At 45.0% G+C, this 22776-nt stretch overlaps 1 protein-coding gene across 15 annotated transcripts in view; it reads left to right on the plus strand.

Moving 5' to 3' along the window:
* The window catches only part of ANK3 (ankyrin 3), a 590040-nt gene that overhangs the window by 364630 nt on the left and 202634 nt on the right, over positions 1 to 22776 (plus strand). For all 15 annotated transcript variants that reach the window (XM_084753955.1, XM_084753969.1, XM_084753972.1 and 12 more), the window contains 3 exons: positions 20397 to 20498; positions 20881 to 20979; positions 21131 to 21229. In XM_084753955.1, coding sequence (XP_084610081.1) covers positions 20397 to 20498; positions 20881 to 20979; positions 21131 to 21229 — 300 coding nt within the window. The remainder of the gene's footprint in view (positions 1 to 20396; positions 20499 to 20880; positions 20980 to 21130; positions 21230 to 22776) is intronic.

Here is a 22776-nt window from a genome sequence, read left to right on the forward strand (position 1 = left end):
AGAAGTTTCCCTCCCGAAATGATCAGAGCAATGAGTCAATTTCTGTCACCATTTGTACACATATTCACATGCATAATTCATGATTACAGCTAATACAGGGGGGGAAAAAAGTAGAAGTTCAAAAAGGCCCGTCATAAAATGCAGGCTAATTGGGTGCCAGAGTCACAGAACATGGTGACATTGTCTCTGGAAAGGGTCCTCGGTGCAGCCTGAGTGCAGAGACAGCTGGAGATAAGCATGGAATAGCAGGCAGCCCCCTGAGTGACTCCAGGCAGCCAGGGCACAGTACCCAGCTGATTACCCTGCTATTTTGAGAATTCCACATATCGGGACTGAGTGCTCAGGCCTGGGCTGGGAGCCACAGATATGGTAAGTCCTCAGTGAATTCTGGGAGACACTACACTGCTTACAAGGCTCCCTGCTCTTGTCTGACCCCACCCCTCCGTTTAAATAGCCACTCCTGGCCATCTCCTGTTTCCTTACTGGGAGGGTAGGAGACATCTTTACATTTCCCAAGGCAGTTATTTTTAGTCAGGGGTGTTCTGCCTGACTGACGTGTTAACTAATTGAGTTATCGGGTTTCGTGTCTGGCCTCGGAGAATGGCAGTGGAAGAGCCAGAGGGCTTCCCAGAAGAAGTAAGCATTTAACTGCTTCTAAATCAGCAGACTTTTCCCCCCTTATGGAAATTTTGCTTTGCCCTAAATGATTGTGTCCTTAAAGATATGTGTATGTTACTGTGGAGGAGAGAAACGGGCCTGTTACTACAAGCCATGAGCTCAGGACGCGTAAGACATTCGTTCTGTGTAGCTGGGATCTGGACTTGAGGTATGTTTTGCCTGTGATGGAATTTGGAGTGTGTCCTGGAAAGACCCGACTTAGAGGATGTAAGAAGATGGTGGGTGGGTGGGGGACAGGGGGAGAGAGTGGGGGGGGGGGAAGGCGAAAGTGTGAGAAAACTCCTTAAGTCACGCACCTCTCAAACTAAAGCTAAAGGCAATTCAGACACCGCTTCTGTGATACGGCAAGAATAAGGGGGTGGGGGTGGGGATTGTGAAACATCATACACAGGGCAGAGAACATTGGAGAAATGAAAGTTTGGATTTGTGACGCAAAGCAATGCAAGAGGAGGCTGTCACTGAAGGCTGGAAGTGTGTTTTATCCCGATTCCAGTTGCCAAATGCCTAGATACACATAAGTCGTGCCACTGACTAGCTTTCAAGAATAGACCTAATAAGAAGCTTTTTCTCTTATGGGATGCTACTCTACAAAGGAAGAGGGGAGCGGGTATTTCTGTGAATAAAACATTGAGGTGTTTGCTTCAGGGAGGTTTATAGTATTGCTAAGATGGCGATGCCGTTAAGGGTTGCGTGCGATGCCCTGTGTCTACGTGTGCCTTTCAGTCATAACGGCTCAGGAACACATGAGCTCTGAATAGAGGGGACTGCGCCTTATGATCACATCAAATCCTGGGCACAGAATGAATACATCGGTTGTAGCAGCTATAATACGAGCATTATAAAAATGAGAACGTTGCTACGTATTCAGGCACACTGATGGTGTTGAGGAAGTTGCTGTCACTTGACAGTCTCAAAAAAAAAGCGATCTAGAGAATTCTGCCACAGTTTTAAGTGAGTTCAGGTGTCATCTTGGTACGCTTAAAGACCGAGTTCTCTTTGCTTCAGTGTTAACCCTCGGTGACCTCTGGGAAGTGTAACTCCATTACAGCTAATAGATGGAATTTGAACCTCAGAGGGCCTTCGCCAACATTCCGTGTGCCTCGGACAAAGGCCTTTTCAAAAGAAGCTTTGAAATTCATAATATAGCTGTGCACATCGTAATGTCCCAGGAGCAGGAGCACACTGACAAGCACTCTAAAAACCATGGCACTCTAGAAGTAATCGACTTACTCATCAAAAACTTATGAGCTGTATCGCTAAATTCAGGTGTATACTCTGCTGCATGGTTTATGGAACAAAAGTTTCACATACAATCAGAAGCTACTCAGCATCGCCTTTGAGAAATACTAAATGCTCTGAAATGTTAGTGCCCAGCACAGATATAACAACTGTTAAAGGATGAGCCTGAAAAACTCTCGCTCTTTTATGAATTAATGAGCTTAAAATTACAAAGACCTAAGACCCAAGATGAATGCCAGGTCCAAGTGGAGCTTATCCGTTCTGTTCCGAGTCAGAATGTATCAGCTCAGTGGTGAGAGCATTCGACCCCAGCCCACAAGCGCAAGAGTTTTCTATTTTGGTAGGCAGGCTGTTTTCAAAATGTGTAATAAAATGACAGGCTGAATTTGAAGTTACCCTGCCCGGAGCAGTGTCCCTGGAAGGGTACTGACCCGACACAGATCACAGAGGAATCCTGTCACAAACAAGCATGGATGATGATGTTGGACCAGGCTCCTCTGAGAAGCGAGAAGGAATCTCCCTCTCCCGGCTTCCCGTCTGATATGAACGGAACTGTGAGCAGGTTGTCTGCGTGAGCTGAACTATGGAGAAGGTCCTTGCTAAGAGGGTATAGTACATACTTATGCTTGCTTAAGTGTTTGCTGCCCGGGCTTGCCACTGATTCTGTTCGGTGTGTGACCTCCACTGCGGTCACGGGGGAGAGGTTTTTTCCTACTACAGTATGGAGTTTCTGTTGAGGAGATACTGAGAGTGATTTCGTAGTGTATGTTGAGACATTTGCAGCACACGCATAGGCGTGTGCCCCTTCGCTAACTTTGGAGACCACCTCTCCTGGCTTTGCTTTTAATCAGGTCTGCATGGAAGAAGTAGCTTTGACGCCAAAGACGGATGGGAAGTTAAGTCTTAAAATCGAGCCCTCGAATTAATGCCCAAGAGTAAATTTAACTGCAATAAAAGGGATCCCAAGTGTAAATAATTTGTAGTGTGGGCTTTCGAAGCAGCTGCTGGTAAAAATCCTTTTAGGAATTTTTTTTCCCAAAACCCTATAGTATCAAATGGAAGTTTTAGGATTATTTGGTTGTATGTCTTTCAACTCTGATTTCTTCTGTTAAGTGTCTGGCTTTCGATCGTCCATAAAGCAATGAATGCGTGATCATCTTGTGGATGAGTCTCTCATTTCATTGTTAATGATGTTTACTTCAGGAAAATAGAGACCAGTAGGATCATGTGTGTAGTCAGGTAAAATATTCAAGGAAGGGACCTAGAACTTGTCTTTTGCTGCTGAGATTAGAGTTCATTGTATTGAGAAGAAAGCTTCAGTTACACTGTAGGTCCAACATTTATTTAATATCAAATAAGTTTGTTTTCTGTCAGTGTGAGAGTGCTATAGGTTTGCTTAATAACCAAGTTAAACTAATATGTGTAAACCAAAAAATAACTTGAAATGGCTTGGTTTTGAACCCTCTCTGTGCAATATTATTATTATTATTATTTTTACCTTATGGTCATAAGGCAAAAGATACACTTTCACTTTTTATTCAAATGCAAAATATTTGTGTTTATATTTTCGTCTTACTAACAAGAGCTGAAAATCGCCATTAAACTGTGTCATCTAATTAGGGCGTGGACAAACAGATGTCATGAAATTATGTGACATCAATTTCAGTGTTTTTCAAGCAAATATCTACAGCTACCAATGAGACATACAAAGTTGTAGAGAACAAACCCCTTTAGGAGTTCCTTTACTCTCTTGTGTGAGATAAGGACTTGTGGTGACTTTCATTTTGTGGAGATAATGTTGGGCTGTTGGTACTGTGGTGGTGTTTTGTTTTGTTTTGTTTCTTTAGCCAAAGGATATGTGAGTGGTGATAGCCTTTGAAAACTGCGAGTCAGTAGTGTTAAAGTCACTTTGCAAAATTGGAATGTGCTTTCCAATTTCAGCTTAGAATTCTAAGTCGTTTTTGTGTTTTGAACTCATTATTCTGGTATCTTATTGGTCCTATCATATTTTGAAAGCACTTGGATAGCTTATTAAGATAAATTATTGTTAAAGCACAAGGTATATCTTGGGCGTCTCTTGATCTCCACAGCTGATCCATATTAAGTTCTCAGGAAATGCTTATGGGGACTTTAACACATCCTCGTCTTTGAAGAGTACACACTCTCATAATTGCAAGATACAAGAGACTAGACTTCTAAATACTTTTCCATGATCTAAAGAGGGAAATCTACCAGTTAATGGGTCCACCTCCATGACCAGAGCCAGCATGTTAGTTCCGTCTGGGGGATTCCTGCAGCATTTCCGCATGGCACTGTTCATGAGGAACTTTCATGTGTTTCTCTGCAGAGGCAGCTCCCGTGAATTCAAAGTCATAGATTAATCCCATATCCTCTCCAGGAACTTCTGAGTCAACATTCTGCAAACAGTGTTCTTCCCGGGAGCGTGTGTAGTGTTCGAGTGTTGGTAGAGCCTGGGCTGTCTAAGAGAGAGAGAGAAACGCAGAGTGAGCAAGAGTTAAGACAGCAGCCAGCACCGTACACTGATAGTGACTCTGCTCCAACTTCTGCTTGTCTATGCCTGTTGCTGGACAGTTGCTCTCTTATGAGGTGTTCTACTTGGTATCGTAATGTCGGTCATAGAGGAACAGTGCGGCAAAACCACCACTTTCAAAGTGTGACCCTGGGACCCATGGGTGACCCCAAGACCCTTCAAGAGGAAGGTCCTCTTCTCCTACCTGAATTAACGGCTTGAGGCCAGCATCCTTCCCATACTTCTGTCAGAGCAACACACCAAAGAGTAATGAATGTGGGGCAGATGTATAAGGATCCTCCTGCCAGACTTTAAGACATATACAAACCCTTAAAGTAATAGCAGTCTTTCTGCCTTCTTTATTCTAGAAAAAAATACAATTATTATTTTCCTATAATTATGGCTCCATGTAATAAAGTTGCTTTTGTTGTTTGAAAACAAATTAATTTTTTTTCAATTTTATTTTCCTGGGTATCATGAAAAGAGGGCCCCTGAGACAAAGTAAACTCAAGAGGTGTGGTTGTAGATACATTGCCTGGTCAGCGTTGGCTGGTCTTACGGTCAGCTTAGTTGCTCAAAAAGCATTATGCAGATTAGGTCAAGTGCATGGATTCAATCCCTTCGTGAACACTGATATCTGCTTACATTAATGGTCCAAACCAAACACCTTAGAATGCTAACTCTAAGAGACAACTTTAAGGGAATAATGAATGGTTCATGGTAATTGGGGGCTCTTTCTCTCCTCTTCACTTGTACCATCCCTTTGATGCAGTCTTGTGAGCTGCATCTTACAGTGGGCTTCATTTTAGTCTTTTAAGTTCTCATAGTTTGTGAGTTAAAGAGCCAGGTTTTGAACTGAGGCATCGTGGGAGCTGAGCCTAAAAAATCTGAAGTGGCTAAGCAAGCAAGTGATGGGTTAACCAGGCTTTACCATACATGAGACTGTAGCTCTGAACTAGCTAATTTGTCTTCACACAGGCACAGCTCCTGAATGTTGTCTTTGCTCCCACTACCTTGGTAGCCCATTTTTAACTGTTAAACCACAGTAGCCCAAAAGTCACCTACCATCTTGTAAGTGTTCATGCCTACAGATTACAATAACCTTTCCAGCAACCTGGATAAACCACCCTGAGGATGGGATGGCATCTGCTCTTAAAAGTTTTACTTTGTATAGCAAAAATATAACGCCAAGCCATCTTTACTACACGTTTCCCTTGGACTTAAAAAAAAGTCATTGCTTGGGCTAGAGAGATGGCTCAGAGGTTAAGAGCACTGGCTGCTCTTCCAGAGGTCCTGAGTTCAATTCCCAGCAACCACATGGTGGCTCACAGCCTTCTATAATGTGATCTGATGCCCTCTTCTGGCTTGCAGGCGTACATACCCTGTCTACATAATAAATAAATAATTTTTTAAAAAGAAAAAGTGGTTGATCGTCCATCTATATGCTCATTTTCTTTAATTATTTCTATTGTATCCAATGTAAAGCTGGTAATGTTTCCTTTTCAAATTTAAACCCAGGGAAGTGTGGATGTCATTTGAAGATGAATTAAGATACCCAAACCATTATTTTTGTCAGACTCTTGCCTGATTCGACGTAGCACTTCTTAGAATGCATTTGTATTGGTAGTTGTTGACCAGTACATTCTCATCCAAGGAGAGAATTTATTGAGGGTTGTGGATGTAACCCAGGAGCTGAGTGCCCTCCTAGCATGGGAGAGGTCCTGACTTCAGTTCCCATCACCACCAGAACAACAGACCCTATTTTTCTTTCACCGCGTCTTTAGCATGAGCTTTTAAAATCTTCTCACTAACCATGGGCTCATAGAGAAATGAAAAGTATCATAGATGCTCTGACTTGATCATTCGACATCGTGTCCATGTGTTGAATTAATCATGTTACCCCCCCCAACCCCATACATACACACACTATTAAAATTAAAATGGGAGGAACTGCGGCATTTTGGGTCTCTTCTCCACACGCTCAGAAAAGGCGGATGGTTTCATTCACCAACAACTCTCGCGAGAGTCCAGCTGCACCAGCTGGCGTGCTCAGTTTGGCGTGAAGGATTCAAGAAGCCTTCATCTCGCCGGCTAACGCCTCCCTCTCTCTGGTGCTGTGTCTCACCCTTCAATTCCTCCCGGCCTTTGGTCTCCAGGCCTTTAATTATCTAACTAGGAATCTAAGTCCGGTATACTGTCATTTCCTGCCTGATCTTACCACAAAGAGTGTTATTTGTGGAGCGCAAGACAGTATTTTCGTTCAAGATATTAAGCCTGTCCAAACTCAGAAACAAAGTTATTCCCTGATCTTAGAAATAAAATAAAATTAAAAAGGACTCAAGATATTGTTCATCTACTCAAGTAAATGGTTTTGTTTCCCCTCCCTCCATCTACCTAGCCCAATTTTAGCTTATCACCATTTTGAGTTGCTACATTTAAAATGTAATTTGTTCCCTGGATTAAATATTTTAGGACACACTCCAAAACCTCCCACATAATAAGGATCCCAAGGCTTCAGCTTTTCATCCTAGTTTTGATTTACAATATGCTAAATAAGTGGAAAAGTCCAGCACAGCACACAGACTTATGTAATCCCCCACACAGAACCCCAGAGCTTGCTTGAGGAGTCCAGTAGTATAAGGGGCATTTCTGAAGCCCCTGCAGTTGTTTAAGCTAATCCACGGAATACATTCATATTTGTTTTGTTAACAGACGTTTCCTTTTTTTTTTTTTTTTTTTTTTTTTTTTTTTTTTTTTTTTACTGCATAATACTATCCCATTTCATTTTCTCTTTAAAAGACAGATCTGTCTGCCATTGCTGCACTGTCATGTTAGGAGTAGAGAGCATTTAGATAAGTGAGTGGCTTCTCTAGGCCACAGGAAATGACATGGATGGTCCTTTGGGGGAAAGGGAGGTTGGATCAGTGGAATTTGGAAAGCGCATCCAAATTACAGGCCTAAGCAGGGGGGGAATAATGTTCAGCCAAAGCATTCTACTAATTTGCACTGTAATGTTGTTTTATTGTAGCATGAAGGTTGGAGAAAACATTAAACCTGTGTTTACTAGTTACTTTTCTGTTGTTGGGGTTAAATACTTGACAAGAAGCAACTTGGCGGGGAAAGGCAAGCAGCATGAATTTGAGGTGGCAAGGCACACATCGTGTCTACAGTCCAGAAGTGGCAGGGCACACACCGCATCTACGGTCCAGAAGTGGCAGGGCAGATACCGCGTCTACAGTCCAGAGGTGGCAGGGCACACACCGCATCTACAGTCCAGAGGTGGCAGGGCACACACCGTGTCTACAGTCCAGAGGTGGCAGGGCACACACCGCGTCTACGGTCCAGAGGTGGCAGGGCACACACCGCGTCTACGGTCCAGAGGTGGCAGGGCACACACCGCGTCTACGGTCCAGAGGTGGCAGGGCACACACCGCGTCTACGGTCCAGAGGTGGCAGGGCACACACCGCGTCTACGGTCCAGAGGTGGCAGGGCACACACCGCGTCTACGGTCCAGAGGTGGCAGGGCACACACCGCGTCTATGGTCCAGAAGTGGCAGGAGAAGTACAGCCAGCCCTCCAGTAAGAGTCCCACTTCCTTCAGTGAAATCCCACCACCTAAAGTTCCAGAACCTTCCAAAACAGTGCCACCAGCTGGGGACTAAGTTGAGCCTTCAGGGAACACCCAAGAGCTGTTTTAAGTGAGTTTTCTTTCCTTCAGTTTTCAGTCCATACAGAAGGCAAGACACAGTGACCCTTACTTACCTCCCAAGAGCTATGATTACCGGAGTGAGCTATCCTGCCCAGGCTGAAACTGGCTCCTTAATGCCTCATAAATTTCTAAGATCAATTTGCATCCTATTCTGTAACCAGTGTCAACTTTATGTTGGAAAATCTCAGCAATAACTCCTCCTATGCCTGCCTACCCCTACCAAACCCCCCCCCATGGTAAATAAAATAAAAGTAAAGTAAAGTAAAAATTGTGTTGTCTATATTTTTATTTCTAATCTGGCTCCAGTTCAAAGCTCAGGGATCAGCACAGTGAGTGAGGTAAGAACCCCCCCCTAGGGCTGAGAATCTGGGTCTTCCCTCTGAGGTAAACCAGATCACGGTAGATAGAAGGCAGGCAGAGGGCTTTATCCGAATACTACACAGCAATCTCTGAAACACCACCTTTACAAAACTAAGACCTGCAAGTGCCTGTGTGCCTCTGAGCTGCTCCCTTCCCTTCCCTCCTTCCCTCCTCCCTCCACACCATTTCCTGGGTTTAAAGATAATGGTGGGATGTTGTTTTGCATTCAGTTTTAGAGGAGATCTTCTGCACCGACGCCCAGCATGTTTGAAATGTACGAACAGCAGGGCCGGCCTGGCAGAGGTCCCAGTGCGAAGAACCTAGCCATGCCTAGCATGTGTTAGGGGACAGTGACCTCATTTTAGGGACGAACTGAGGTTACTTCCTTCCAGGCAGAATCCTAGCGGACAGGCAGCAGCGTGGCTGTCAGAGTACACGCATGGAAGCCACTTTGGATGTGAGCTGGCTTGACGCTGATGATGATGATCGCTTACACACATAGCCTTCAGTAGCCTTGCCCACACTCATTAAGTCACTACCCACTTCCTTCCTTTCCTCGTCTGGCTGATTGATGGGTAGAAAATGCTGGCTTGTTTCCAGTTACTAGATGGCAATTAAACCGAAAAAGAGACAGCATCTCTGGTCATTCAAGTTCACATCAGGCCCTTGCCGTATGAAGTTGCTAGAACGTTCTTTCTCTTGCATTGAAGACTTCCATGCACTCCAGTTCCAAACACATGCCTTACCAAGAACTGGCCTCCATGCATTGTAAGTGCCCCTTGAGTTGGGCAGCAACTCAGAAGGCCAACAAAGCACTGGAGGATCAGGGCCTTATCAACAGGCAGCACATTGCAGCATGAATGTCACACTTGTTCGAGATTGTGCAACTGTTGGCATTCTTTTGAACTCGGTGGGAAGTTAGACTACTGGGAGAGATAGCTGGAAAATATCATACAGTGTTTTACTCTCAGACCTCTGGAGGCTCTGAATGGTCACTGTGTCTACTTGGGTTTCAGTGTGATTCAGCTCTTGTCCTGGGTGGGGAGGGGGGGGTAACGGGGGGAGGGTCGGGGGATGAAGACAATAATCATTTAGTTTTGGTGTTACTTTTGTTCTTTTGAGTCTTTGGCCTCAACATCCAGCCTAAGCTAGTCTTGAATTTCCAAGCATCACACTTCAGTCTCCCAAGTGCCAGGGTTATAAGGCCATAGGTTGCACCACGGAAGGTTATCTGCACCGTTCTTTGTTTGATGTGCCTGGCCAGGGAGGCTGGTCCACACCTGGCCCCAAGGCCTTGATCACAGAAGGACAGAGTCTCAAGGCACTCAAACCTATTCTTGGTGAAGGGCACCACATTCTAAGTAGGCATTAGTCTTGGCTCTTGAAATATGTTCTGCAAAGTGGCTCTGGGTATGTTTCAAAGCTGAGAATGACATCAGAAGGTGTGATAAGTAGGCTGCCCTACTCTCTCAGGCTTTTCTTGAAGGAAAATAATTTATACACCTGTTACTTTACTCATCAATAAAGTTTGTAAGAAAGGCTCCTATCCATAGTGCTTCGATATAAATTTTGTCTCAGAAAAGTGGGGCATAAAACAGCAGGGGAAAGTGGAGGCAGATAAAAATTGAAATATTTTTGAAAACTAATTTTTTTAAATTTGGCCTTAAGATTTAATACCCTGCCTTTTCTCTGTCTCTCTTTGTCTCTTCGTGTGTCTCTCTGTCTCCATCTCTCTGTCTGTCTCTGTCTCTCTGTCTCTCTGTCTCTCTGTCTCTCTGTCTCTCTGTCTCTCTGTCTCTCTGTCTCTCTGTCTCTCTGTCTCTCTCTCTCTCTCTCTGTGTGTGTGTGTGTGTGTGTGTGTGTGTGTGTGTGTGTGTGTGTTGAGCTAGAGCCTAAGCACTGAGATTAGAAGCATATGCACCACACCTAGCTAAGACCTTAATATCCCTTTATATAAATTAAAAACACCTTCAACATGTCTCTCCCACTCCTTGGCTTTTCCTTTCAGGACCCTTCCCCCAGCTCTCCAGCTCATGTTAGCACACATAACCGTATTGTTATTTAATTTTTTGGTAGGCACATAGTTTTACACACTTGTGTAAGGCCCGTGTGTATGTATTCCTTGAGCAGTGATGCATCAAGGTCACTGCTGTAGATACCATCTTAACAACTTGCTACCTCTGTGGTGAAAGCACACCCTCCCTCTCCTCTCTGTCAGCCGTTGGGACGCACAGTGCAGTGTTAGCTGCAGTCACCTGCCTGTGCAGTACCTCAGCAGAGCGTACTCCTTCTGCTGCAGAGCACTGCTAATTAGCCTCTCCGTGGGCATTCATCCCCGATACTCCCCACCTGCCCCTAACCAGCACTTTGCTTCCAACTTCTGCAAGATCAGCTTTAAATAAATCTACACGTGAGTGAGGCCATGTGGCATGTGTGTGTCTCTCTCTCTGCCTGTCATATTTCATTTAACATCTCCCTGTGCCTACATCGCATTTTTTTAAAAGGCTGAGCAGGATTCCATTGTGTATACTTACTGCGTTTCTTCAATCTGTTTCTTCACTGATGGACACTCCTGTTGATTTTATTTCATGGCTACTGTGAATAGTGACAAATCGATATTTCAATGATGCCCTGACCCAAGGTCACTCGACCTGGGATGTGTAGTACACTTAACTAAGCTACCTTCATCTCAGAAAAACGGAGTCTCCATCTTCGAGATGGGAAGTCTGTCATGAAGGGATCAGGGTGGGGGTCGTGGGGACCCTGAGTTATGGAAGGTTGTCAGCATCGCCTCTGTTGTTTACACTGTCAGTTAATTTGCATAATACACAGGTTGTGTGGTGACTCTCCTCAGAGCCCCTCGTAGCTTCCTAGCTTTGAGATGACATTGTATCTGCTGTATCAGGCATCAAAGCCCTTCCCTGCAGCTAGCTCCCTTCGCTTTTTGTCTCTTTAGGGGTTCCCTCTTTTCCAGAGAGATTGTCCGGTCTACTCCTGGACCCGACCTGATCTTTCTTTTCTCTCTCTGCCAACCAAGCATCACTCTGCAGTTCCGCTTCTCCCTCAGATTTCCCCAGCTGCACATCAAAGTTGTTGGGACAGCTAGCTCTTCCTGACGAACCTTTTGATTTAACGCCACAGGTTCACCTGTGAGCCCTCACTGTCTGTGCGACTGCACCCTCAAGCTAGAAGATAAGGACCAGCATTCAAGGAGCTTGCAATCTCTCCTTAGGGGATGGCAGCTAGTACTTAAGCAGGACAGAGAAAAAACTGTCGGGGTCCAGAGAGAGCAGGGGTCTAGCTGAGTGTGTATCTGAAGTAACACATGTGGAGTCCTTGAGCTGGACCTAGGCTTTCATTTGTGAGCCTGTGGGAGGGTCCTCTTGTGGAGTGGGTACGCAGGAGACTCGTGAGCAGAGGGATGGTTCTAGGTGAGGCCACAGTGTGAGGGGACTACCAGGGCCTGTCCAGGAGTGGTAAGTTGTCTAGATTGCCTTCAAGAAAAGTATCCCTGTCTTATTAGATTGGAAGTATGTGTTTGGAGCAGGTTTTTAAGGACCTTTGAGATTGTTTCTTGAATGGATAGAAGGCGCTCAGATAGAAGCAGAGATCCTTTTTCAAAGGGAATGTATTCAACATGGATGCTGAAGCAGATAAAAGCACATGCCTTATGAAACTGAAGATGCGCGTGTAGCATGGCTTACTGAGTTCTGGTTCCCACCCTCCACCCCGACCCAACCCCGTCCACCACCAAGGCACAGTGTGGCCTTGTGATCCCCCACTAGTTTCTGCTTTTTGCTGATTGCTCATTGGCTGGCTTTCCTTGGGCAGGACACTCAACTTGTGAAACGTCTGCCTCTGTAGACAAGATCCCTTTCCTTTTCCCTTTCCAAAACAGGGTTTCTCTATGAGACTCTGGCTTGTCTTGGAACTCACTCCATAGACGAGGTTGGCCTCGAACTCACAGAGCTCCACCTGTGTCTGCTCCCTAAGCACCACCATCACCGGGCTAAGATTCCTTTCTTGGTTAAATACATAAGAAATGACTGGCAGGGCAGCAGCTTGGCTCAGTGATGACCTGAGTTCAACTCCCAAAACCTAGGTAAAACAAGAAGGAGGGAACCCACTCTAGAAACTTGTCCTCTGACCTTACACCTCTGACCCTCTGATGTCCCACCCCTACACACACACCATACAGACACGTGCTAAACAAAGAAATATCTTAAAAGTTAAAGCAGAAATGACTGGTAACTATGAGTATATAATAGTCCATAACACAGTGCAAGAATATATATGTGCGTACACACACACACACACACACACACACACACACACACACATACACACACACACTGCTTCATGATGTCCCTGTCAGAGAAGTCATTTGCAGCTGTCGACTTTGTTATGACTTGCTAAGAACTAGAAATGACATCCTGGGAATGTGTGAAGACTGTTCCACATTTCTGACAAATTAAATTATTGACCACCTGGTGTTTTTATTGGTTGGTTGGTTGGTTGGTTGGTTGGTTGTTGTTGTATGTGATCAGGTTATCCTGTACCAATGGCCTGACTAGCTAAGGAGCAGAGTAAATGGAGGCTAGAAAGGAGTTGAGTATGGCTTCAGATGCAGACAAAGCTCAGATGGGGTGGGGGGTGGGGGGAGGAAATCAACCTTTTAAGGCAAAGAAACAGCAGAGGTCAAACATTACATGGAAACAAGACCCATATTGGTTACATGGACACAATGGACACAAAGCCTAGGATATGCCCAGGGCCACTGCTCCATCAAAAAGCCACACGGTACTTCTACTGAACAGCAGTGACAAGGTGGACAGGACATAAACTTGTCATAAAGAAAAATACAAGAAGAGCATGCCTGACTCTGTTTTGCACAAGCCCAAAGGGAAAGCAAGTCTGTGCTGCGGGTTGTAATCCTCAGAAATCTCTCATATCGTTTCCAGTTTGAGATAAAAATTCACCTGTGTAATCTATAAGACCTATAACCCTCAAGGCAAGCATTTGTTTTCTAACTACCCCTGGCTCAAAAGAGCCTTCCAGAAATAACTTAGGTTCCTCTTGAGCTATAGCAGAATTAGCAGAGATGCTAAATAAAACGTCACCAAGAGCCATTCCTCAGGAATATGAACTCACAACCGGCGATTCCAAATCAGAAAAATGAACATTGGTACACTGGGGCATTTTGCTTTGATTCTTTGATTTTGTTTTTGTTTTTGTTTTGTTTTGTTTGTTGAGATGAGGTCTCATGCTGTCGCCTTCTTGACTTGACTGAAACTCAGAACATTCCTGCTATCTCAGCCTCCCAGCCAAGTGCTGGGAGTGTGGGCACGAACCATAACATGCCCCTAATTAGCTAGTGGAGTGAAGCCCCCATCTTAGAACAGGGAGCCACAGCCTAGGCTCCAGTATCAGGATGCTAGGTGCTCCTCTTCATCCCCCTCGTTCACACACTGTGCGCCGTGGGAAGCCACCTGTCCTTACCTCGGCCCTTGGTGCGCCTCTGCAAAGTAAGGGTAGTCGTATCTACTGTGCTTATCTTCCAGGATGGACAACATGATTTTTTATTCAAGCTAAGTAGCATAAAGTAACAGGGCTTTGTTCTCCCAAAGGTCTGAGGGCTCACAGGCCAAGAGCAAGGCACCAACAGTCGCATCTTTGTGAGGTCATATTGTTGTTCCTCTCCCGAGGGCTACTTTCCCGGGGACTGCTGCTGGCCTTTGCCAGGGCAACACGACTCTCCTTTCTGCCTCTGTCCTTGCATGGCTCTCTCACTCTCTCTTGTTCATCCATGTGTGTTCTCACTATATAAGGACACAAGTGAATTTTGGGATTCCTTCTGACTGTGTTCTTATCAAATCAGACATACCTCCAAAGCTCCTACTTCAGAGGTTGTATTGCTGAGGACACAGTGGACATGAATTGGGGGAAGGCATCCACCTCGTAGTAGCATTACAGGAATTGAGTCATTAATTAAGCGCTCACACCAGTAGCACGTATTATATTAACTTTCAGTGATGCAATTGAGTTAACATAAGCATATGTAAGGTGCTTGGTGTTATTGTCAGCAGTACAGAATGTCACTCACTACCGAGAATGGCATTCAGCAAATGGTTGTTTGCGGCCACTGGACTCTACTAAACACCATCAATATTCTGGGGGCAGCTGAGGAGGCCTAAATATGAAATTAATTCATACTAATGTGTGGCTCTGTCCCTAGAGTTGTTTCTGTGCCCAAAGACACGTGATTCCTACGCCTTTCCTGTCCAGAACAATAGCCAAGGAAGCAAGATATTAAGCCATGTCAAGAGAGATTTTCAGCTTTGCACTGCTCCTTAGATTTGGGTGGCTGACGGAAAGTCAGCGCTGCCTGGCTGTTTGCACTCATCTCTGATTCCTGTCTTTATGAGCAGTGGGCTCTACTTTTGTAGCTGGCTGTGCAGGAGACTTGAGTGTCTCTTTCCGCCTGACTTCCCTCCATGGACATTGTCAGCTGCCATCTTTAGATGCCGATTTAAATCCAACATGTAAAGGGGCATTGTTCAGATAGCATAGTCGAGAAAAGAGAGGAGGAAGAAAGGAGGGAGGGAGGGAGGGACAGAGGGAAGGAGGAAGAAAAGAAAAAAAAGAGCCTGCAGCCTATGCTAAGGATAAGCCTAGTTATTTAAGGAGATACGAGTTTGCATGGGCTAGTAAGCCTATGATAGAGTGTTGTGGAGCGTCTTAATGTTAAGAAAACAATAATATGTAGTTGTGATAAAGGATCCCATACTTAATAGCAATGTCAGTTTTCAAGTCTATGAGGCTACAATTGGCAGAAACAAAAGTTATGGTGTAGAATTTGGGTCTTTTTCTGGGCCAGTCACTTACAATATAGCACCTTCTTTAAATACAATGGCAATGAGCCACAGCTTCCACTCAGCCACTTGATCACCAGGGTGAACCACTGGGTATTCTCTAGGACATTGTGTTGCTAGGATACTGTGTTGCTAGGAGACCAGGCTTCTAAACCCAGCATGTATGGTAGATTACATATATCATTTCTAACTTACAATATTTTCAGCCTATGATGGATTTATCAGGCCATGGTATCAAGTTCAGGGTCAGCTCTTGTATACCAGGTGAATTGGAAGACAGCAAAAGATACTGAGATAAAGGTAAATTACCCTCCTTTGTACACCCCAGGTAGTGGTGTGGCAGCTCTCACACAGCCAGTGCTCACTACCTATGTGACGCAGCATCATATGCAGAGCTGCTTTCAGATGGTTGAGGGGGAAAATGAGAAACTCCTGGAACTTAAGTAAGTCTATGCCCCGAGTTATACTTTTCTTCAGGGCTGTCTTTGTTCCTATTTTTCTGGCTTCTTCTTTCATTACCCATCTTCTCCACGTTCAGATATGCAGAATCTTGTTGCTCCCCTGTGACCATGGTTAGGGAATTGCACGTGACCAAGGGCTGGGAACAGTGAAAATAACTATTGTCCCTTGCAGGGCCTCCTGACATTTTGAGGCTGTAAATAATCGCTGCCACAAAGAACCATTCAGGACTGAGTGTCTCTCAGTAGAAGAAGTAGTTGGAAGACATGCACTAGAAAGTCCTTATTTTATTTTTATTTGTTCATTTGAGGTGGGATCACACACGGCACTGTGTATGTGTGCAGGTAAGAAGACAACTCCAGGGAGGTGGTATTGAACTCGTGCTGTCAGGCTTGCTTGCAAAGTGCGCTTACCCACTGAGCCTTCTCACCAGCCCTGGTAGAGATTATATCATCAATTACAGCATGAGATTTTAAATAGAGAACAAAACCCTACCCTCCTGAAATACATAAAGAGGGGTGCAAATTACATATATGTATACAGCATGTACAGCTCTCTCATGGTGTCTAAAGGGCATTGTTTCTAAGACACCCATCCCCCACCTATTCCAAGATTCATTGGTACTCACGTCTCTTATATAAATGATAAAGTATTTGCATATAACCCATGCCTAGCATCCACACACTCTAGATAGACTAATGTCACATAGATGTCGTGTAAATAAGCTTTATATTAGAAAATCATGATACGTAAAACACACACACACACACACACACACACACACACACACACACACACACACTGTACCTATTCGGTACACACAGGTTAAAATAATATGGAACCCTCGGGTTAAAGGGTGACCGTGTGCAGTAGTTGGAGGAAAACAGTTGGTAACTCTTACTAGTCTCACGAGGACCCATGCCTCAGATAGATTCATTTAAAAAATCAGGCTTAGAAGAATTGTTTCAAACTAGTTGTATATGTTTTGCTTTAGAATCTTGGGTTAAAAAAAAAAAAAGAATCTTGGATAAGATTTTTTTTTTTTTTTTTTAGGAAATTGGGCCACGTACAGAATTGCCAGATCTTTTTTAAATGCGGAATTTGCTCAGCGGCTCTTTTCCTTGAATTATCACACCTCCTTTTTAGCCTCCTTGGCTGCAGCTTTTAGGTACCCGAGTTAGAATCCGTATGCACAGTTCACAGTTCCTGCCTCTGGCAGCTGAGATGCTCGGGCAATTCTGTCCCCCTCACAACAGCACAGCCTTTCCATGCACACACGCTGATGAGCCACCAGTCAGGCACAAGGGCCAGAGGTTATCGGAAGGTGAGCCGCCCTTGCACCACAAAGGCCACCTGCAGACAGCACCAGACGACCACCTCTTTCTATACTACAGTTTTTCCTTCAATTCCTGTGAATTGACTGATCTGAACTCTAACATACACATGTTCTCTCTCTCTCTCTCTCTCTCTCTCTCTCTCTCTCTCTCTCTCTCTCTCTCTCTCTCTCACATACACACACACACACACACACACACACACACACACACACACACATTATCTACTCTGTGTGTGTAGCTTACATGCTTAGTGCAAATTCTGGTTTTTAGTAATAAAGTAACTAGTATCAAGTACTATATAAGATTAAAGACAAGCCACAAAATAAGTAAGTAAACCCACCTCGTATACCTGTACAGGCCCCACATTTTATAAAAACGTTCTTGATTCCCAGCTGTCTGAGTCCATATATGTGAGTAAACAGGACAGAGCTATATATCTTGGCATGGACAGGGTCGATTATGTGTGCCTCCTAGCACTTCTATTGCTGTGGCTACAAGCAAGTTGGGGAGGAAAGGGTTTATTTGGCTTACACTTCCAGATCCTAGTCCTTCATTACAGCAAGCCAGGACAGGAACTCAAGCACAGCAGGACCCTGGAGGCAGGAGCTGATGCAGAGGCTATGGAGCAGGGCTGCCTACTTGCTTGCTCCCCATGGCTTGCTCAGCCTGCTTTCTTATAGAACCCAGGACCACCAGCCCAGGGCTGGGCCCTCTCCCACCAATAACTAGTTTAAAAAAAAATACCTTATAGCCAGATTTTATGGAGGCATTTTCTCAATTAAGGTCCCCTCCTTCCAAATAACTCTAGTTGGTGTATCAAGTTGACATAAGACTAGCCAGCATAGCTAGTGGCAAAGCGCAGCCCAGCAAAGGCATGGGGGCACATACCTTTAATCTCAGCACTCAGGGAGGCAGAGGCAGGCGGATCTCTGTGAGTTTGAGGCCTGCCATGTCTCAGAGTGATTTCAAGGACAGAGAAACCCTGTCTCCTGTCTCAAACCACCCCCCTCCCCCCCCAAAAAAAACCAACTAGCCACAGCGCGTGATAGTGAAAAGAAGAAAATAAATTCATTCACTCTCCCTCATCATGGAAGAAGCCAACACTCTGAAAGTGGTACACTCTTCCCCGAACACCTTGGCTTTGTCACACAGCTTTGAGTTCTGGTATCCATCTTGGTGTCATAGCAGACTCTCAAGCCAAGTTGTGTGGCTGTAGCTGTTCCTGCCGTGGAAGCCTCTTTTATTGTTCTAGAAGTAAATTTGATTATTAGTTATTTCCATACAGTGTATGTGTTTATTGATTCAGTCACAAGACCTTTACAGGCAACCTGTATATCCAGGTTGCTGCTGGTTAAAAGGAAATAGAAAGATGCATATCACACACAGGGTGTCTTCCCTGCATATGGCAACCCAGGAGGACCTAAGATTGATACTTCCTTAAGGTTATAGTCTTTCAGTAAGAAGTTTTATTTATTGACAGCTGCTTTTTCTGAGACTGTGTGGCCCTCTGGACAGATGGCAATTCTGGGAGCATGATTAGTTATCACAAAGGAGTGTTAGTGGCATAGGGCACAGGCGGTGATATACATTGGATGGTGAGCAGAGTGAGCCTGGCAGAGGGCCACTCAAATCAAAATCCTAATAGGAGTGAGGAATAAGGAATACCCTGTCCCCACCCCAGAGTGAGGCCTACTGTGACACAAGGGAAGGTAACAGGGATCCTGGGGCCAGTGGCTTCCCCTGGGAGGTCCCTAGCAAGTCTTACACCATGGAACCAAAGATCCTTTGGAAGGCCAGAACTTCTTTTCCTCTTTCATTGGCTACAGTGCCAGGCCTGAATGGGTACTCCTTAAAGACTGCCATCTTGGTGGCTTTCCAGGCACCTGCTTCCTAATATGTCCCTGCTTGTTCTGAAGGGGCTTGTGGTTCCGTGTGGGAGAAGGATGGGAATTTAAAAACCTATGTGGTGTGTGTGTGTGTGTGTGTGTGTGTGTGTGTGTGTGTGTGTGTGTGTGTAATAAGTGCCCAGCAATAGAATAGGAGGAATGGATGTGTTTGCAGGGAGCCCCATGCATCTTGACCAGAGGTATTTGACAAGAGCCTTTGAATGAGGTGGTCATGATATGGTTAGAAGACATACGCATCTTAGAAGCCTTTCCCTCGTGATCGCATTTCAAAGTGGCATGGAGATGTTTCTGCATCATCCGGTTTCAGGGAGACCTGCTCTGGGCTGAGATGTGCCCAACAGGCTCCTTCCTGCAGTTGGCAGGCCCATGTTTGCCATTGTTCTTTTCCACCTCTGCATTGTTGTCTTTCATTGCAGGCAGCTTCCCCCCCCCCCACCCCCCGCCTTTGTTGGCTTTACAGCTGGATGGCGTTCAGAGATGCACATTTCCAGGGAGTGAGCTGCCCATGTCGTTTGGTTGTGTTTAGATATACTGTTCCCAAGAGAGTTCTCCGGGCCATGGCCTCAACCAGCTTGAAAACATGTAGAAGATTCTCGTCTTTGCTGCATGGTTTCATAGAGAAAAATGTGCTCTTAACAGCAGGATGGGTACCGTGAGCACTGTGGTAGGAAGTTAGCAACTGAAAACTTAGCAACCCCACAAGGCGGTGTGGGGACAGGAAATGTGTCCCTTACATTGGGAAGTTATCAAGTGGAATGTCGGCTGTGATGAACACAGGAAAATGGAATTGGGAGGTAGAAGCAGCTGCCTCTTCTTCCTAATGGGTTGCCCAAGACATTGTAAGATTTCCCCTGGAGATTGTGTATTGACTTAAGGTGGCCACGTTTCGTGAGAAAGTATCTATCTCAGTTTAGAATAAGTTAGGATATCTCAAAAGGAATAAATCTGTGTGCTTGGAACTTTTTTATTAAAGTGTGTGAATGTTTGCTTGCATGTCAGTATGTGCTTAGTGTGTGTGCCTGGTGCCTATAGAGGCCAGATGAGGGCCCCAGATCCCCTGAAAGTGGAGTTAAAGATAGTTGTGTGCCACCGTGTGGATGCTGGGATTCGAACCTGGGTCCTTTGCAAGAGCAGCCAGTGCTCTTAAGCTCTGGGCCAAAGAGTTTGCCCTATTCCTCTTGACTTGTTAGAAAATGTTATTAATATTTTCCAAACCAGCAAGAAAGCAGTCCAGTGTCTTTCCCCCTGCCCAGGCATATTAGCCACCTTTGTCACCACAATGCTTTTTTTTTTTTTCTTTCTAGTCTGATGCCAACGCAAGTTACTTGAGAGCAGCTCGGGCAGGACACCTGGAAAAGGCCCTTGACTACATCAAAAATGGAGTGGACATCAACATCTGCAACCAGGTCAGATGTGGTTATCGCTGTTGCTCGGTGTTTCGGTGAAGACACTCAGATGCCTTAATGCTTTTCGTTAACTATCAGGGACATTTCCTCCCCATCTGTCAGGAGGTTGGTTGTGTTGTTAAATTTTGGTGGCCCAATGTTGTCGTATTAGTCTCTGTCAAACAGATGCCAGGCAGTGCAGGAGTATAGTGCCTGTTGACCCATAATACTCAGTTGATAATGGGCCACCCTCCCTAGTTTTCATATTTTATTTTTGCTCCACACTCCCATGCTGTGCACACAGCCGGGGGACAGTGGTAGGGCATTGTCCAAGGAGCAGGTGGTGGGCTGGGGACTGTGGCAAACTCTGTTTTCAGTTCACGTTCCTTTCACTTTCCATCAGAACGGGTTGAACGCACTCCACCTTGCTTCTAAAGAAGGCCACGTGGAAGTGGTGTCCGAGTTGCTACAGAGGGAAGCCAACGTCGATGCGGCCACCAAGGTCAGTGCCATGGGCTTTTGGTGTCACTTATCTAGTTCGGTAAAGGGTCAGCCCTTGGTTAAAGAGAAGGGTGCCGTTGGCTCCATCATCTCTGCATCACGGAGGCTCTGAACAGGCTGTGAGCTTATGTGTCTCGCCTCTCGTTTCACAGAAAGGAAACACGGCCTTACACATCGCATCTTTGGCCGGGCAAGCGGAAGTGGTCAAGGTCTTGGTTACGAATGGAGCGAATGTCAACGCACAGTCTCAGGTGAGCTTATAGCTGTATTGTAAAGGACTGTGACCATTTTCGCCAAGAAGGCCTCTGCATTTGCCTGAGTTACATATCAGCTAAGGGAACATCACTTGCAAGCTTGGTTTTTGTTCTTGCTTTTTTTTCCCCACTTCAAGTAGTTATCACAGTTTACTGAGTTTATATGTATCTTCATTGACAATTTGTGTTGCTGAGAGAATTTTCAGCCATGATTGACAGGTCCACCTACAGAAGCCTGTGACTGGCCGTCACACACAGATGTTCAGCAGATGTTTGACATGGGGTCCTTTATACTGTTTTGTAATCCCATCTAGCTAGGGTCCAGTCTCACTCAGCCTTGCTGGTTTACATGTGAAATGAAGGAACATATAAGCAAGAAAAAAAATCATCTGGATTTTCAGAGTACATGGTACTTTATTAGGAAAGTACCTAGGGAAAAACTGTTTAATTCCTCTTTACTAAGAAAGGCAGCATCGCTGTTTTCTGAAACAAAACAAAATACAAAACAAAAACAAAATAAAAACCAGAAAATTTAAAAGTCCCCTAACTTTAAAACGTTTAGACTATTTGTGCTGAACATAAGTGCCCCTGTCATTTCTGTAGACACTCATCTGAGAGCCAGAGAGAGTACCACAGACAACCTTCCATCTTAATGTTAGTCTCTGAACCTAAAAGAATTAGCTTTTCTACTTTACTGGTTTAAAATGGCAGGTACTCATCATCCAATCACTGACATTCGTGCAATCTCCATCAGAAATTGTGTGGCAAAGCAAATGTCTTGCAAGGCAGCAGCGTCCGGCAGAGGACAGCCTGTTTTGCCCTGTTTCCAGTTGCAGCATCTGTCGCTTGTCAGTGGCTCCACCCTGGTAAAGGGCATTGAACATATTGAACAGAGCTGCAATCTTGCCAAAGATCCAGGATGTAGAGAAGTCAGGGAAGGTGACATCAGAGAATTCGGGGGGCCCCTGCCTACACTGCGAGGATGGCATTTCCCAGAAGCCTCGGGAACAGAAGCCAGGGAAGAGTTAAGTTGGGTTCCTGATGGGTGTTTTATGTGAGAATAGTCTGAAAAACCAAAAGATTAGGTGGGGAAAAAAGTGAGTTTTGAGTTCTCAAGTGTTTTTTTTTTCCAAGATTAATGTTGTGCAACATAGAAAGCCATGAGGAACGCTAAGGTGTCATCATTTTATTGGGAAAGATTGACTTTGTCACTTTTTTCCCTCCACAAAAATCCCGGTTCATTAAGTTTTAGGGGATTAAACCCAAAGCCCTGTGCATGCCAGACAGATGTGCTCTGCAGATGACCGTGGCCCAGCCCTTTCACTACAGCCTGTTAGACAATTCACATGTGCTTACTTCTACAAATCTCCCTTTGACCTTTGAGAGAAAGCCTCAACACACTTTAAAGGAAAAATAAAAAACAAATTAAAGCCAGATGGTGGTGGCCCACACCTTTAGTCCCAGCACTCAGGGGGTAGAGGCAGGCAGATCTCTGTTGAGTTCCTAGTCAGCCAAGGCTACACAGAGAAACCCTGTCTCAAACA

The sequence above is a fragment of the Acomys minous genome (genome assembly GCF_964271855.1).
Source record: "Acomys minous genome assembly, chromosome: 13".
NCBI lineage: Eukaryota > Metazoa > Chordata > Mammalia > Rodentia > Muridae > Acomys > Acomys minous.